Here is a 16,887-nt window from a genome sequence, read left to right as displayed (position 1 = left end):
CTAATTTAGAAAGTATCAGAAGCCATGAATTGCTAGCATTAATCAAAAAGCTTCAAAAGAAAAATGATGAATCATTAACTAACAATTGCTAACCAAAAAAAAAAAAAGCATGTAACGGCATCATTGTTTTCAGGGTTCTACACATTTAATAGCCTTTAGTATCCCTTGGTGAAGTCAAATAAGTAGAAAATTGTGCCTCAGTATCTGACACAAATAAATATATTTTCCAATAATGCCATTACATTATCTAATTTTTCTTTGAAAAACGAGAATTTATTGCTTTGTACTTTAAGAAATGTTCGACCTACATTAGAAAGCCCACACCTTAAGCATTATCTGGCTCGCAATGTGGTGGAATAAGAAACTCACAGACATTAATACTAGTAGACATTACCACATTAAAGGAACAGAATTCTGTAAAACTTGAAATCAGGTTCTCCTTGTTGCAAGGACCAGCAGGTGATTAAGAAATAACCTAAAACTATAACAAGAGGCTCCAAAAGTTCACTGCATTTACATGAAACCAAAGGGAAAAACAGAATAGGAGATCTATTTATGAATAAACTCATGTAATGTTACAATTGTATATGCCTGCAAGATTTGAAAATGAGTTTCATTTATGACCACAACAGCCAACCATCACTTGTGAGCACATGCCTTGTGATTGAAGCAAACAAATGGAGAAACACCACCACCTCGCCTTTTTTTGACTTCTGAATTTAACATCCATGGTGGTCAGGTGTGCTTCACCATCTCTTCCTGGATTAGTAATAGTCCAGAACTATACATCTCTGACAGAAATAAATATTCTTTAGATAAGGTGGTTGATGCATTGCTAGTAACTAATCATACATGTCTTCCTCCCCGCTGAACTGATCCATGTCATCCACTCGTGCAAGTTTATTCTCTCTTTCAAAGTCATCATCCCTTGAAAACCTTCCCCGCTTTAAACTCAAGATATCTACCTGATCCTGAAAAAAGTCATGATACATATTGAGGATATAAGGACGATAATTGTAATATGAATCATCAAAATAAAAATATATATTCAGGCAAAAGCATCTTACTTCTAATATCTTTTATTTCCTGACATGCTCAGTGAATCAAGGAACTAGAATTGCAGCAGCAATGGATAAAAACGATATACTTGACCGAAAAAGATAAAAGAACAGAAAAGAAATGAAAGATTAAAATGAGGAAAAATCAGCTGGCATTAAAATAATCATCTCTGGTGACATACTTGAGAGAATCAGCTTTCAAATATCCTTAATAAAGTGCATGCGGCTAAACTACAACAATTAACTTATGCTTTTACTTTTTTGCATTAATGCTACCATATGAACAAACATTTAACAGTTTGAAGGGGCTTGTGCATGAAACCAGATGGAAATACACCTAACTACATCTATGAGCAACTCCCTTATTGATATTATCACAATCTGTAAATACCACCCTGAACATGATTATGTAGTACATTGATCAATTAGAGTTTTATATCAAGAAGGTTGACAATTTTTGAAACCCTCCTTCCCCCCTTTCCACCAGAGAGAGAAGAGGGGCGGGGGTGGGGGACTGCATATGCTAACAAATACACCATGCAACATAGCAAGCAGTTGCAAAAGAACGTGTCATGATGACCACTTGTTTGCAAGATTTTACACCCTGATGGGATGGGGGCCGTCTCAGTCATACCGCCCCATTCCTACCAGAAAACAGAATCCAGATAGGGTCAAAACTCCGAAATCCATCCATACAGGGTGAGAAGAAGAAAGAGGAAAGAAAAAAGATGAAGAAAATGAAATGAAAGAACAAGAAGAAAAATAAAAGAAAGAAAGGAAGGGAGAAGAAAAAGAAAGGAAGGAAAGAAGGAAGAAAAGGAAAAAAAAGAAGAAAAAAGAAAAAAAAATAAAGGAAACGATAAAAAAAGAAAGAAAAAAGAAAGGAAAGAAAGAAAGGAATGTGAAAGGAAAAGAAAGAAAAAAAGAAAGAAATAATAGAAGGGGAGAGAGATGGATGAATCTATCAAGATGCATAACCAAGACTACTGTCGGGATAAGATGCGGGACAAGGCATCCCGCTCCATTGAGATACCAAGATACCTCCATTGCATGAGATTTAAAACCTTGTTTGGATTGTGAGATATGACACAAATTATATAGGATGCTGATTATATCAATTAAAAAGGTTAGACTAGTGTTGCCTAATTATAGCCACAGTAGTGCATGATCCAGGAGGATCACTAGACTCAATATGGACCATTTTGGCCACTGTGGGTAGGACTAGATAGGATCCGAAAGCGAGATCCATCACAATGGGAAGCCAAATCATGTGTCAAATTTTCAAAGGCTATAACTTGGTGATGCCCAAAAGAGATGATCTTTTTTTCAACTCAAGTAACTTTTCGAGATCTATGACATAATGTCAAACTCCAAGGAGATCAAAATAGACAGAAATTCTATCGTTTGGACCCTAAAATGGACCAATCAAACCGAAACTTTTCTTTTCAGAAAAAATTTTGATCAAGCATATCTCCTAATTTAGGAAAAATCCAACGGAACAACATTAGGCAAAGTTGATGTGGGAGTCGAAATCTACCTCCTATAAGATTTTATTTTATTTTTTAATATTTATTTCCACTAGTCATGTTTACTTTTAGAAAACTACTCCTATTCGAATTAGGAGAAGAATTCAATCCAAATTGCATACGAGCAGACCTCACTATTATTATAAATAGAAGCTATATACCTCAGTTTTGAATCATCAATCATCAATGAAAGAAAAGGAAACCTAAACTCTACTTTTACCAATTTTTCTACCTTTTCTAAATTTCTTTTGAGAGATTTGAGTCGAGTAGATTGAGGAAATTCTTCGTTCTCCCATATTAGATCAGGTCCTTAGGAATCAAGCATAGACAACCAAAACCAAACCATTTGACTTTTTATGATCCACAACAAAATACTCTCACCTCATCTTTTGGGACTGGAGGATAAAGGTAGATGGTGTTATGAGTTAGACTTTTTATTTTGCTTTTATTTGTTTTTATCTGCCAAATTTATATTTCAATCCAGCTATAAAGCAGATACCACATGGGCATGTGAAACACCACACTCAGATTTCTTAAAAATAATTCAATAATATTAGGAAAGGTCATGATAGACTAAGGTCTACCATCATCACCCTCTCTTCCATTGATGAAGCTGCACATGCTGTCTAAGCTATATGAACCTTCACAAATACACTCTGCTTAAGAGACTTGTTTCGTGTCAATGAACCTTTGCTGAATCTATCTGTTGATAATGCTTTATAAGACATTAGAAATGTGAGTTTTAATATCAATTCATGTAAGTTAAAAAACAAAATATGATTTCGCAAAAATGTAATCCCAAATTCATTGGTTGATGAGATCAGAGTTGTGGATCAAATACTGCTTCTCATGAGTCAACCATATGCAACATTGGAAAATCCCAAATATCTCCTTGTTTGATAGGGTCTAGTCACCCACCAAAATTTCATCACTCTTCACCCCCTCATGTGCATCACATATGCCATGCATATCACAGCTATTCATCAAATAATCTTTCAACTTGAACCAATTACATACATTGCATCTGACGGCATCATAACCCTTCAACAATTATTCCCTCCCTAAATCAGCCATGCCATTGCACATCATAAAAATAAAAAATAGTAGAAAAAAGATCTATTGGTTTGTGGGATCATAGCTATCCATCAAATGTCCTAAATTACAGCCACTCATCATTTAATCCTTCCACTTGAATTCATGTGCCAATGTTAGTTCAAGTTAACTGCATCTAAATGATGGATGTAACCACATAAATGTATAACCTATAAGTTAAATTTTAAATAGATGGCGTAGAATAAGATCTTGCAGCAGGTTTCAAACTTCTGTGGAACTGCATTGAGAACATGAATGAATAAATGAACAGAGAATTTATGTTATGTCATATAACAGAGAATATATTTTGTAGTGATTGTCTTCTCTCACTTTCCAAGTCCAGAAACTCTTTCATTTTCTTATTTTTTATTCCTCTTCAGTCTTCTCATAATATACGAGACCCTCCCTCAAGTCTCGCCCTCTTCCTCTCTTTTCCCTCTCCCTCTTCTCATCCCTTTCCCTTATTCATCACTATATTTTCATCACAACAGCCCATAACTTATACCGATGCAGCAACATAGCAGCAATACCAAAAATGCAAAATCATAATGTCACATGAAGTCCTTAGATCATGATCAATCACAACATCTGAATGCAAATTCTTGTATACCATAATGTTCAAGCCTCAAATAAAGATTCTCATAAACCGCGTCCAAATTCTGCACCTCTTGCACACCAGCATATAAGCATTTCTCATGTCCAAATAATGCTAACAACTGGCACATATGGGCACAAAAAGATATGCAACAATACGAATGAAAACTCTAAAGATCAAAAACACTAAAGAATACCTATTTTTCTAGTCAAGGATAATTTGGATTGCGTCATATTGATAAGCAGATATCTTTTGATCATCTAAGAACCACATGTTTTGATAATCTAAACAAATCTAAGATCTCAATCAAATCATATAATCAGGTTAACAATAATGAATATATTCGATTCATTGTATCATAAATTCCCAACCAGAAAATCTGTGCAGTTAATATAGGGATACATACATATATACATGCAAATTTCACGAACATACATACATCTGCAATAAATACATGTCGAGACATAGGTTTGTGTTTGTCAAGGCTTATTCAAAGAAATATAAACTTAGAATCATAGATGCTATCCAACAGATAAAATCAATAGAATATCCAGGAGCTTGCTGGTTGTTTAATTTATTCACTGGGTTTAGCTAAAGGTACTTAAGATATGTTGAGATACTTAAATTGATAACTAACTGTGATGCATGTATGATTAAACATCATGACATTTCACTTAAAGTATTCATATAACTGTGATAACTTTATAAGAAAATATAATATAACTTAGCTTAAAGTGTCCGTATACTTGACAAGTTTATGTTAAACATAAAAACACTTCACTGTAAGTGTCCATAAAACCTTCAGGACACTTCATTTAAAATGTCTGATACTTAAAACTAAGAGTTCCCTGCATGACACACCAAAAACAAGTATCAAGTATTGGACACTTTTTGTTGACATTAGCAAGATACTTCAAAATAGTGTCCAGCCATGCCTTGTCCAAGTGTCCAAACGTATAGGCACCTACAGACAGCTTAAAAATAGAGTGTCTAGGTAACATAAAGTTTAAGCTCATGACACCCACAAAAAAACCACTGAAGTTCCCCTAAACTCGGATAGAGTAGACAAGGGAGGAAGATGACAACTTCTGATGTAGGGAACCAATTTCATCTCAGAGGCACAAATAAACAGTAAGAGACAAGCAAAAACAGTCCCACAAAATCATAAACGAATACATTAAGATTTATATTTAAGTATTTATGTGCAACATTCACATGCTCAAATGTCAGCTTAACCAAGGTTGTCAGTCCATCAACTAGATCCAAGTTAACAATGAGTCTGCAACTATAACATGTCAAAATGATATACTATCTGGGGCAAACAGCATAATAAACACAAAATGCGAAGTGCCAAGAAACCAACATTAACCTTAGCTAGAGGCCAAACAAGGGTTTCATATCCTCATAGATAGAGTGCCTAAAACTGATTATTCACCATGAAGTTTTTGACACTTCATTCTACGGTATTAACTACTAAGTAGACGCAAATGTAACAGATTCACTCCAGATTTGAAATGTATCTGGAATTTAAAAGGCGAAACACTATACTTTTTTCACAGATGTTTCTCCAGATTCCTTCAATTCTCCAACAGCAACAGCTGACCTCCTCCTCACAGTCACCCTTGCAGGCACAGGAAAATGCTCAATCTCATCTCCAAACCTTCCCTCTTTTGCCCTCTTCTTTTGTAAGACAAGCTTCGTGGGTAGGGGCTGCAAAACAAGAATTATTTATGAATCAAGACCCCACCATACTAACCCCCAGTAATGTAATGAATAAAACTAATATTACCAAATATCGTGCAGCTTTGTCGTCAAAAGTAACAAGGTAAGTTGTGGGGTCATCAGCAACATCACCCCTCACCTATAACACCCAGAAAAAAGGAGTTTCATGTTCAGCATGTCATATATATCTATATATATATATATTTCCAGTTAGTTCTCCTATATATGGAAAAACAAATGTAAACTCGAAAGCAATTCTTGTATATCATAGGGAAAAAATAAGGAATAGATGACGGCATATACGACACTCACATCCCAATGATACTCTCTAACCCAGGAGTATGATATATCTTCATTTTCATCATACATATTCTTGGATAGCTGCCAAAAATAAACATCAGAAACACTGTCACTATGCAAATGTACAACATAAAGATGACAAGAAGAGGTGCTGAATTTCAATTTTTTAACAATATAAAGTTCTGCAAGAAACATGCAAGTATTCCACACTAAATGATCCAGATAATCACAAAATGAAACACTTCATCATTGATATTAAAAGTAGAAACAACAGTAACATCATACCTCATCAGGTGCAGGAACCATGTACGCCAAAAACTTCTCTGGTTTTGCAGGATCTGAACCATTTACTACAAAACTCTTCATTATAGCCTGTAAAGGAGCATAATATGCCCCGACAATAAAGAGCAATTAAAGTTTTAAACATAACAGAGATGTAAGAACAAAGCAATTCACTGTATTAGCGTACCCAAGGAATAACCCACAAGATACACCAATATCTGACAGCAGTCACCCACATCAAGAGAGAGAGAAGAATTTAACATAAAGAACTACAACTAATCAATATTCCAGTAAAGTGGGAACCACTACAACAAAGTCCATTCTTTGAAATTAGTCAAGTCAAATTACCATCACAAACACATACAAAAGCATGCTGCTTCTGCTGTGCAAAGAAAAGAAAATTGTTAGCAGTGCAAAACAAGCAAGATCAGAAAAATTTAACTTACAAAATGATAAAACACAATTGATATAATTGAAGCACAGAGAAGACATAAGATGGAGTAGCAGGATGAATCCAAATGGCATATGCCACAATCTGCGATAAGGGAAGGTTTATATTATCTGATCAATTGATACAGAGTTTGTAGATTAAGAAATATTTCAAAATGCACAATATATTAGTTGTTACTGGCAAAAAATAGTTCTACAAAAATAAATTGATATAATCAACTTCAACCAGCAGCCTTATCTCATCTACGTGGGGTCAGCTTTAACATTCACTTTACAGTCCATTAAAGTTAAAATGTGCATAGACCAGCTCATGACATTGTGTCAGCCCTCTGAATTGGTATCGAATTCCTAGCTCAGCCATCTCCATATAGGAGAGGGGCCTAGCATAAAACTTAAAAGGGGTAGTCAGCAGGCAGAGAACTAACTTGATTATGCAATTTTCAAATTTTTACTCATGCAAATGAGGTGTAATCCTCCAAATTTCTATACAAATCTAGACAAATTGGGAAGAGAGCAAGATCAGACACAGGAAATTGCATCCATCTACAAGCTGCAACTATAAGCCAAAAAGAGCAAAAATACATTTGCCAAATAAAATTGTAATTTATAGAATATCTGGTGTTAAACAATGATGCATAATTACAAAAATAATGCAGACATGTGAGCCCATCTTGGACACAACTCACCTGTGATTCGTACTCATCACGAATAGATCTGTCTAACTTGTTGTACTGCTCTGCATCAGCTGTTGGATCTCCATCAAAGCTTACCATAACAAACTGATCATCATCCCTATTATAGTAAATTGTTGTTAACCAAGTCAGAGGTCAACGACAAACTACTTACAAACATAACTAAAATGAAGCCCAACACAAGCTGACAGCATAATTAGATCAGTTGAATCATCTAATCTAACTTATAATATTCCAGCAAACCTTTTTATCTCACAAGAAGTCATGTTAGACACAGAATTTAAATTAAAAAAAGTAGATAGTATTAGAGTTTTTTCCTATTGTTTACTTAATTTCAAAGCTTGTTCTTGAAAAAGAAAAGTTTGCTTACTTTACTGAGGCACATTACTTATACTAATGCATCTAAATTTAAATGGTTTATTAAAATAGATCTTCTTAAATTGATCTTACAACTATTACTGAATGATAGCCTAGTACCCGCAAATATGTTTGGCGCCAGGCAACAAATGTTTCTTTAATGGTAGTGGAAAATACAGGATTATTCCAAGATTGCTCCAGCTTCTACAAAAAATGTACAATAGGGAAATATCTCATCAGTGCAGCAGTTTCAATTTGCTTGTTTAACCTCAACATTTATGCTATAGAGTGAACAGATTATAGCAGCATCGAGACCTGAATATCAGATTTCCAGTGATATGCATAGGAATTTTTGTTTTAACTATTACTCCAGCCAGAATTGAAGTGACAGAAGCACCATTCTCCCATTTACTTAGAAACAATCAGTAGATAATAACATATACAGATCGATGATCATAAGTGTACTGTGCACAGTCAATCTACCAGGTAAATTTATCAAAACACGAGTATATATTCATGGACAGCATAATTATTAATAATTTGTGAAATATACCGATCAAAATTAGGTAACAAAGGTAGAATCTCCACAGCCCGCAATTTAGGATTAGTTTGATTGACAGGAGGCAATTGAGCTGCCCTGAAAGATTCCTCAATGGCCTGTATTTGCTTTTCCCTGATACACAGATAATTGGAGCAATTACCAAGAAAAATGTCAGAGTTCCTGACTGTTGTAAAACCTCTCATTATTAACAATAGACAAACATTTATGGACCTGTTGTTAAGATTCTCTAAGAAGACATTCCGTCCTTCTCTGTTTTCGCGCATTTCCTTTGCTTGCTTTTCAGTTAGAGACTAGAATTGCCAATGCATATTGAATTAGCAACATGTGCATAGCTGCAGAACAACTGAAGATTAACCTAAAGAATATAATTCCTTCACTTGTCAGCAATAACACCTACCAGTTTGGCTGCATCTGTGCTCAGTGGAGAAATGTACTGAGTCTTGACCAACCATGAAACACCTTTATCAGTGGGCCGGTCCTTCTTCCTTATACCTTCTTGTTTGATAGGTGTTGCTACCTCATCATCACGCAACAATTCTTGATCTTCTGGTGCTAGGGGAAAGCGCACTTTGGGAGGACTGCAGAATGGTGTAAATTTGCAAATAAGCAACTAGAAACATTGTAAACAGAATAAAAGTTCCAGTTCAAAGTAACTACTAGATCTCTTACTTGTACACACTAATGTCAAGTAGGTCAAGAGGAATCCCAAGATCTTGCTCAACGTAGAGTTTGGGCTTGTACATTTTCTCTAACGATGTGATGGTATATCTGGTATATCTGCAAAAATGTCAAATCGAAACCCACTTCATTTCTGCAACAGATACATCGATTTTATAGAATGCAAGCAATGATGCCTACATATATCACATACTACAAGTGAAAAAATTAGGATATATGATAAAGCCTCAAGTTTGTCAATATCACATACCTTGCAAAACATCCACAGTGAAGTCTCAGATGTGAAGAATCCACAAAACAGCACAAAAGAAGAAAGGAAAAAGAGAATAGAAGTACAAAATCAAATTGTCTGCCCAGAATTAATGCTGACACAAACACAATAAAAGGAAATTGGTGGAGGTTAGCTAAGGTTTTCACAGAATCATCTTCAAATCAAACTTAATTTTATGAGACATTTATTTAATTGTTCCTGGGAAAGAACAATTGGTTGGAGTCATCAAGTCCACTAAGCAAGGGGACATCTGTTAATAGTTTGACTACGAAAAAACCATAAATCACTAAGGAATAAGCTTCTTCAATAACAGCAAGGGAAATGGATAAGGATCAATATGGTGGAAGTCACTTACATGAAGTGAACCATAAGCAGCCATGCCCTAGTCAATGACTGAGTATGTGAGAACTATCACATCATATAATAAGCCTATCTCGATTTTCAAATAGATACAACAAATCCTGAATGAAACAAGAAAAACAACAAGGAGGAAACATGACTGCCCACATTTTTTGAGGGAGTTCACCGGTGTGTTAACCTTAGATCTTTCACTTCTTAGCAAGTACTACATTCCTAAGCCATACTTGGAAGATGATACTGTTTAATCTGCGAACTGATCTATGAATTAGCAGTACATATCATCCATAAAGACAGTTGGACAGAGTTGTCAACCACAGTTTTGACAATGGATCTCTAGTAGGCAAAAGATCATCGCAGTGAGACTTGATCCTACATAGGCTGAATTCTCCTCAAGAGCTGAATCAACAGGTCAACTAAAAGTCTCATTTCAGGCCTTCAATAGCCAACGTATTCCACTCCATCCTTGTTTCAAATGTCTTAACAATGGGAGGAAAAGAAGCATGATGGCTAGGAATAGTTTAACTACAAAGATGTTCGAGATAACAAACCATGTGATATGCCATAATATCACAACTGTTAAATAATAATTATCACCCTTAAGGTCAAGATTGTGTACCGAAAGAACACATGAGTAGAGCAAGCAAAAGGTTTCATGTGCTTATTGGGAGACAGGAGGACAAAATGAAGTAAGCCCACAAATGAGAATATGAAAGCAATTTAGAGGATCACTTCGAGCAGTTAAACCAACAAGAACAGAAGAAGCATATGCAATTATTTAGAGATATTGCTGTCCAAGAGGTCTCAAGACAAAACTATGTGGCAACAATGTAATAAAGCAAAGCTGGCTATTTGGTACAGATGTTTTCATCCACTTATAATCAAAACCCATAACTAAGACTTTAATCAAATGGTTACAGACTAGACTGTCTAAGCAGCATAGCCTCTCAGCATTAGGGCCACAAATAAAGTTTACATATGGTGAGATAAATTTCAGATCTCAATGGTTCTTTGATCATGCAAAACAACGAGACAGAGAGTACAAGTAGGGAAAAAGAGGAGGGTTTTACAAGGAGAAAAGAAATATAAAGTGAAAAGAAACAAAAACAAATGTAAACTATGTTTCTAATAATAAAAGACTCTCAACTTGCCTATACTGAATCTAGAACTCTTTTAAACAATTTGAGTGAAAATAGGATTTCCAATCTCAAATCATAGAATGATTCTTTGCTAGCCTGGACTTTAGACTTCCCAAAAATAGCAAATACAGAATTCCATATCCCAATAAAAGGCTATCATTGTTTCCAAATCACAATTCTAATGAGTTTAAAAATGTTGTAGTCAAACCTAGATCACAGTAGAACATTCAATAGGGGTGAAAGTGGATCGGATAATATCGGTCCAGATCTGCTTTTGCATCCGAATCTATCAAGATATTGATAGAAATTTGAGCATCCGACAAATATCTATATCCGTATCCATACCCGTCAAAGAAAAATCGATATAGATATAGATAGACAACTATCTAATCCGCATCCAAATATCCAATTCTATTTGTAATCTTATTTAATTTTATATAGCACTCATAAACTTTTAAAAAATATATATAACTATATTAACATGCTATTAATTTGATTTATGATCCACTTAATAGAATCTTTAATTCTGTGGTCATAGATTTTAGTTATCTGACTTATATCCGTATTTAAATCCATAATTCCACTATCTGACTTGTATCCATATCCGCACCTGTATTCATCAAATAAAACAAATATAGATATAAATATACTAGCATCCGATCTGGTTTCAGCCCAACCGTTAAGATTATAATCGCACTCACTACAGGACTTAAAAACCCACCAAAAAAATAACACCAAAAAGCCATACCAAAATGCAAGAAAACAACAAGCACATAATTTGCTCATTAAAGAGTTAAATAGATGACTCCCAAGACTCAATATAGCAGCAATTTTTATATGAAAATAAAACTCAAGTTAAATAATTAAACAAAACCTAGTTTACACCTTTGTTACATTAGCGAGCAAGGCATATGGTGCACCAAATCAAATCAATGCATGGGAGAAATGCTCATACTGATCAAACAAACTCAATAAGCAAAGGGTCAGAGAAATTCATTTATGAATTCCATGCTTTTGGATCACAATAAAGTTGTAAATTTCACACGATTATTGGCAATTACCCATTGTTTGTGTACAAGTGCCAACATGCATTGATCGCACTTACATAGAAAATGGTAATGCCAAGATACAATGCAAACATATTAACAGAAGGGTAAATATTAGAGAAGGAACTAATGCACCGAATCCAGACAGTAAGTTGATAAGATTATCAAATAGTTTTCCAAGTCAATCCAAGATAAACTATACAAACTTTGAACAATTAAACTCAAACAACCATGACGATGCTTACAGTTATTCAGAATGAGAAAAATAAAAAAGCACAGCAGCCTCCCTAGACACAAATTGAAAAGAGGAAAGACACCAAATTGTGCACTCAGAAAAAGTTTTAGAAACTTATAACTATTTATTAAAAAGGAAATAGTCGATGCATATTTAAGAAATGAAACCGATGATGATTATGATGATGATGATGAAATATGCAAGCTGGGGGGAGGTGCGGGCAGCATAATTTAGCATGGAAAACAAAATATGGCAACAATTTAGTAAGGCCCCAAAAGTTCTATGATTTACCTGTCTTTATCAGTATTTATAGCTAATAGTTTTGGTTGTGCGGTTGGATCTGGCAACTCATTCCTAAACCTGTATTGGGAAAAGAAGAAAGAATAACCATCATTACACTTTGAAAAGGACATAAGGTGAGCACTTAAATATTGCAAATGTCTCAGGACCACTTCAGCTATATTTTCAATTGGGCTAAACTCGTGCACTTAAGAAAAATATTTGTATGAAAAAATCACTGAAGAATGTGCTAAATATGTAAACATCTGAGTGTGGGGATATTTGTCTGCTCTAGTGATTCTGGGACATAAATGTGTAAGTATAGGAATGTCATCACTTCTGGTGTTTATTCTGGGGCATCAAAAACATTCTTATCTAGTCAAGAATCTCACCAAGCCCTCCTCAAGCAACTTACTTAAGTAGAATGATCATGTACACTAAAATAAACAAGCACTGTCCATATGCATTGCATGCGACCTTGCATATAGGTATGGAAAAGGGTCCAGATTCTAAAGCACCGAGAAGTGAAAAAACTTATAAATGGAGGAACTCTGCATCAATATCTACAATGAGACACCAACGACAACAAGGATATCTTTGGCCTGCAATATTAATATCAATAATAATACTTCCTCCAAATAATGCAAAAAACATATCTAAACTTTCTAGACTAGTATATAATTTATTTTGCTCTAGTTTGATTTCAGTGCTGAATTACATTGAAATTTAGGGTTTCAATATGCATGCACAAATCCAAGACAAATTCAAGGATGAGATACTAGCAAGTTCTTACTCCACAAGATCATAGCCTAAAAACCTAAAAAAGAGAGGGGGTGGCGCAGAGAGAGAGAGAGAGAGAGAGAGAGAGAGAGAGAGAGAGATTTGACATCATCTTTGGTATCTATCAACCTAGCCAGTATAATTTAAGGAATTAATTGATTTTTGAGTGAAGATTATCTAAAAAGAACCTATTAGGACTCTTTTAGAACAGTTGCTTATAAATCTGATTGAATGCTTTTTGTTTCATCTCAAATCCCGTGGCTACCCCTTTGTATCTTTAATATTTTATGCTTATGGAGACTAATTTTCATACATCCTTCTCTTTCCCCTTCTACTTCTCTATTATAAGGATTTACCGCAGACTGATGTCATCCTGACCTGACACCGGTTCAGCATGTGACATGTAGCCCCATGTCATTACATCCTTTGCCATGCACCGGTACCACTTCACCCTAGCTTGCAGGGGCCTGACCATGCAACCATGCCACATGCTGGTCCAATGCTAGTATAGTACATGCCATACAACACAGATCAGCACATGCCATCACACTAATCCTTGCTCTATTGTCTCTTCTCTAGTTCATGTGCCACCACATAAGTCATTCAGTTCAGGTTTCATTGCTTAGAATTTTGATGTAATACAGGTTAGGCCAGACTTTAGTAATTCCACTTGGAGATCTTCTTTCATAAAACACTATGGAATTCTCGGGCTTTAAGACCGCCAGATGAAACATTAGTAATAAAAGCTCCACTTGCTTGAACTAGAGATTTTAATTAATATACCAAATAGAAAAGGAAAACCATCCTTGAGAGAGTCTAGAAAAGGAACATTATTATAGAATCATATGTGCAATAATATCTTGGGATACACACAAATAGTGCATGACCAGTATTATGTGGACCTTCCAGTTTAGTATCTAGGCCATCTCATCATTGTCGTTGATCTCTGAGTAGCCCATTAGGATGTTATCTAAAATCAAGGATTCAGGTCGTAGCAGGATGTTCCACAGGACATCAAGACGGGGTACCATCCCACATGTCGGGACAGGTCCATCTTGCTAGTGTCCCATCATCCTGATTAGGACGTTTTAGGACATCCTCTATCCCATATATCAGGACGGGATGAGACGGCAGTGCGTCCCATTCTACGAGAAAACTAGGACAGCCTCATCTCACGAGATTTAAAATCTTGTCTAAAATGAATAAAAAGAATTTTGACAATCTTTGAAGATCTTATACATAGTTCCAAAAACCATCAAATGGGATGGTATAAGTAGTACCTTACCATTCCGAAATGAAACTGACACTACTATGGTTGCCGAGATGCTGAAATGGTATCGATATGTAACAGTTGTACTGGTTGGCACCAATGGTTTTCAATTTTTAGAAAAAGTTAGTTTCAGTAAGTATTATTGGTACCATTGCAGTACCATTTTGACAGGAAAACATTATGGGATTTCATACTTTTCATTGTGTATTAAGTCATTGGTGGTGAAGCTATCCTGCTAATGCATATATCAACTTCCAAATTCTGCATACAAAATGTGAAACTAAAAATCAAAAAGAATAGCATAGATATGTTGACAATATCTGGAGTAATTTCCTCAACCCGCTAAATGCAATGTCAAAAAAAAAAAAAAAAAAAAGGAAAAAAAACTTTCGTTCTCTTGCCATCTAACAATTCACTAGATTATAAATTGGCATCTACGAAGGGAAGTTCATACTCATGAGAAAACAGTTTTACCGGAAGTGACTACACAACTAATAACTTGTATAGAGTAGAGCAACTTATATATTCAAAAATTTCAAAAGAGAAAACAAGCCTAAACACATTAGACCAGAAACAGTGTAGTATGCAAATCAGAAAACCTCATCTTCACCAAAAGAAAACTAACAAAGCAACTCACTTCATCTTGCAGAGGAACGTGGTCGGCTTCTTCAGCCGATTTTCAATCCTCTCCCCGCCCAAGAACGGGGTTGTTCGGCGCTCTGCCATGCGCGATCCTGTCATTGAGCCGTGCAGCCTTGTGCTGCTCGATGCCAGCATCTGCGTCTTTTGCAGCACAGTGGCCTGCGACTGCTTCAGCATATGCTGGCGCTTGTTCTCCATCTTCTGCCTCTCATACTCCTTCCTTTTCCTCGCCCTCCTTTCCTCCTCCGTCTCCACCCTCCCCGAGGGCCCATTTGGGGCCCCCGGATGAGCCGCAGTCCGCCCTGCCAGAGGCGCTGCCGCCAGGGGCCCCGAGGGGGGCTTCTGCTGTTTGAGTGGGATGGAGGGCTTCGGCTGATAACCGGGACGGGAGGCTTCTTTAGCGGGCATCGATTGGGCTGAGTGAGAGGAAGTAGGAGGAGGGGGAGGGGGTGGAACGGATGGAGGGGGGACCGGAGGAGGCGGCGGAGGAGGAAGGGAAGGATTAGGGGGAGGGGAAGACGGCGGCGGAGGGGGTGGAGGGGGCGGTTGGGCCGGAGGGTTATACTGAGAAGAGTACTGGGAGGAAGGGTAATACATAGAGGGCTGCGGCTGAGGAGGAAGCGGTGGCGGAGGGTACGAGGAGGAGGGCGGCGGCGGCGCCGGGGGAAAGGAGGGGCCATAGGGGTACTGCGGTGGCGGCGGCTGGTGAGGCGGCCGAGGGGGAGGAGCCTGCTGTTGATTTCTCTGGGGCTCGAAGGGGGCGCCGATTCCCTGGTTGGGGGGAAGCCGGCCGTAATTGGGCGGAGGAGGAGCAGCGCCACCACCGGTGGCGGCGGCGGATGGGAAGTTGTGCTGGTTGTAGGGCTGGTGGTGGCCGATCGGGGGTTGCACGGAAGGGGGCGGCGGGAGGGGGTTCTGGTTCGGTGCGGGTGCGGGTGCGGGCGTGGGCGCGGGCGCCGGAGGGAAGGATGACTTGGGCGGAGGAGCAGGGGGGAACGGCCGGAAGGAGGCCATGACCGGAGATCGGAGGGGAGCCGACGCTTCGATCGAGCAGAGAAATCGAACCTAATCAACGCGACGACTTCTTGGTTTTAAAACCCTAGAGCTATGGTTTCGGCGAGGCCGGGCCGAGCTCTTATCTTTAGAGGGGAAGGGGATCCAGCGGGCTGTTGCAAGGTGGAAGCTCAGGGAAGGTGTTAATTTTGGGAGTATCCCGCTGCCCAAATCACCAGATGGCGAGAGCACAAACTTGAATAGAACAGCAAATTTTAGACAGAAAAAGAGAGATCTAGCAATGATTAGGCTAGGAGTTAAGTTTCCTCATATGGTCCCTCCCCATACTAGAAATAATTTAGAGATCCTCAAGAGGACTCCAGCTTGAAGATCAACTAACCCAATGAGCAAGAAGATATTGAATTGAAGAATCAAAAATTTGTATGGACAAGAGTGCTAGATGGTGTACATGGTTGCAAGTGAAAAGCATATGAAATCATGATCCTTCATTGCTTGTGATTTTGCATATGTGTTGCAAGCAATGCTACTTGTGCATGGATA

At 37.3% G+C, this 16,887-nt stretch overlaps 1 protein-coding gene across 2 annotated transcripts; it reads right to left on the bottom strand.

The window, feature by feature from the left end:
* Window positions 1-529: 529 nt before the first annotated feature.
* On the bottom strand, window positions 530-16,567 carry LOC105054962 (protein PAF1 homolog). Of its 2 annotated transcripts, XM_029267567.2 has the most exons (13): window positions 15,329-16,567; window positions 12,654-12,722; window positions 9,306-9,413; window positions 9,034-9,214; window positions 8,847-8,926; window positions 8,628-8,747; window positions 8,195-8,278; window positions 7,712-7,817; window positions 6,579-6,665; window positions 6,306-6,374; window positions 6,061-6,132; window positions 5,820-5,981; window positions 530-971 (listed from the first exon to the last, which is right to left on the bottom strand). In XM_029267567.2, the coding sequence occupies exons 1-13, from the start codon at window positions 16,345-16,347 to the stop codon at window positions 843-845; spliced, it is 2,286 nt and encodes a 761-aa protein (XP_029123400.2). In that variant the 5' UTR covers window positions 16,348-16,567; the 3' UTR covers window positions 530-842. The 2 variants fall into 2 exon arrangements, with proteins under 2 accessions (XP_029123400.2, XP_010934933.4); XM_010936631.4 differs by lacking the exon at window positions 8,195-8,278.
* Window positions 16,568-16,887: the final 320 nt, after the last annotated feature.

Source organism: Elaeis guineensis, chromosome 12 (assembly GCF_000442705.2).
Source record: "Elaeis guineensis isolate ETL-2024a chromosome 12, EG11, whole genome shotgun sequence".
NCBI classification, from domain to species: domain Eukaryota; kingdom Viridiplantae; phylum Streptophyta; class Magnoliopsida; order Arecales; family Arecaceae; genus Elaeis; species Elaeis guineensis.
This window is presented reverse-complemented; position numbering and strand designations above follow the sequence as displayed.

Coding starts and splice junctions, on each gene's coding strand:
- LOC105054962 (XM_029267567.2), bottom strand. CDS start 16,347: ATGGCCTCCTTCCGGCCGTTCCCCCCTGCTCCTCCGCCCAAGTCATCC. Junction 9,414..12,653: donor ATAAATACTGATAAAGACAG/GTAAATCATAGA, acceptor ACATTTTTGCAG/ATATACCAGATATACCATCA. Junction 6,375..6,578: donor TGGTTCCTGCACCTGATGAG/GTATGATGTTAC, acceptor TATTTTTGGCAG/CTATCCAAGAATATGTATGA.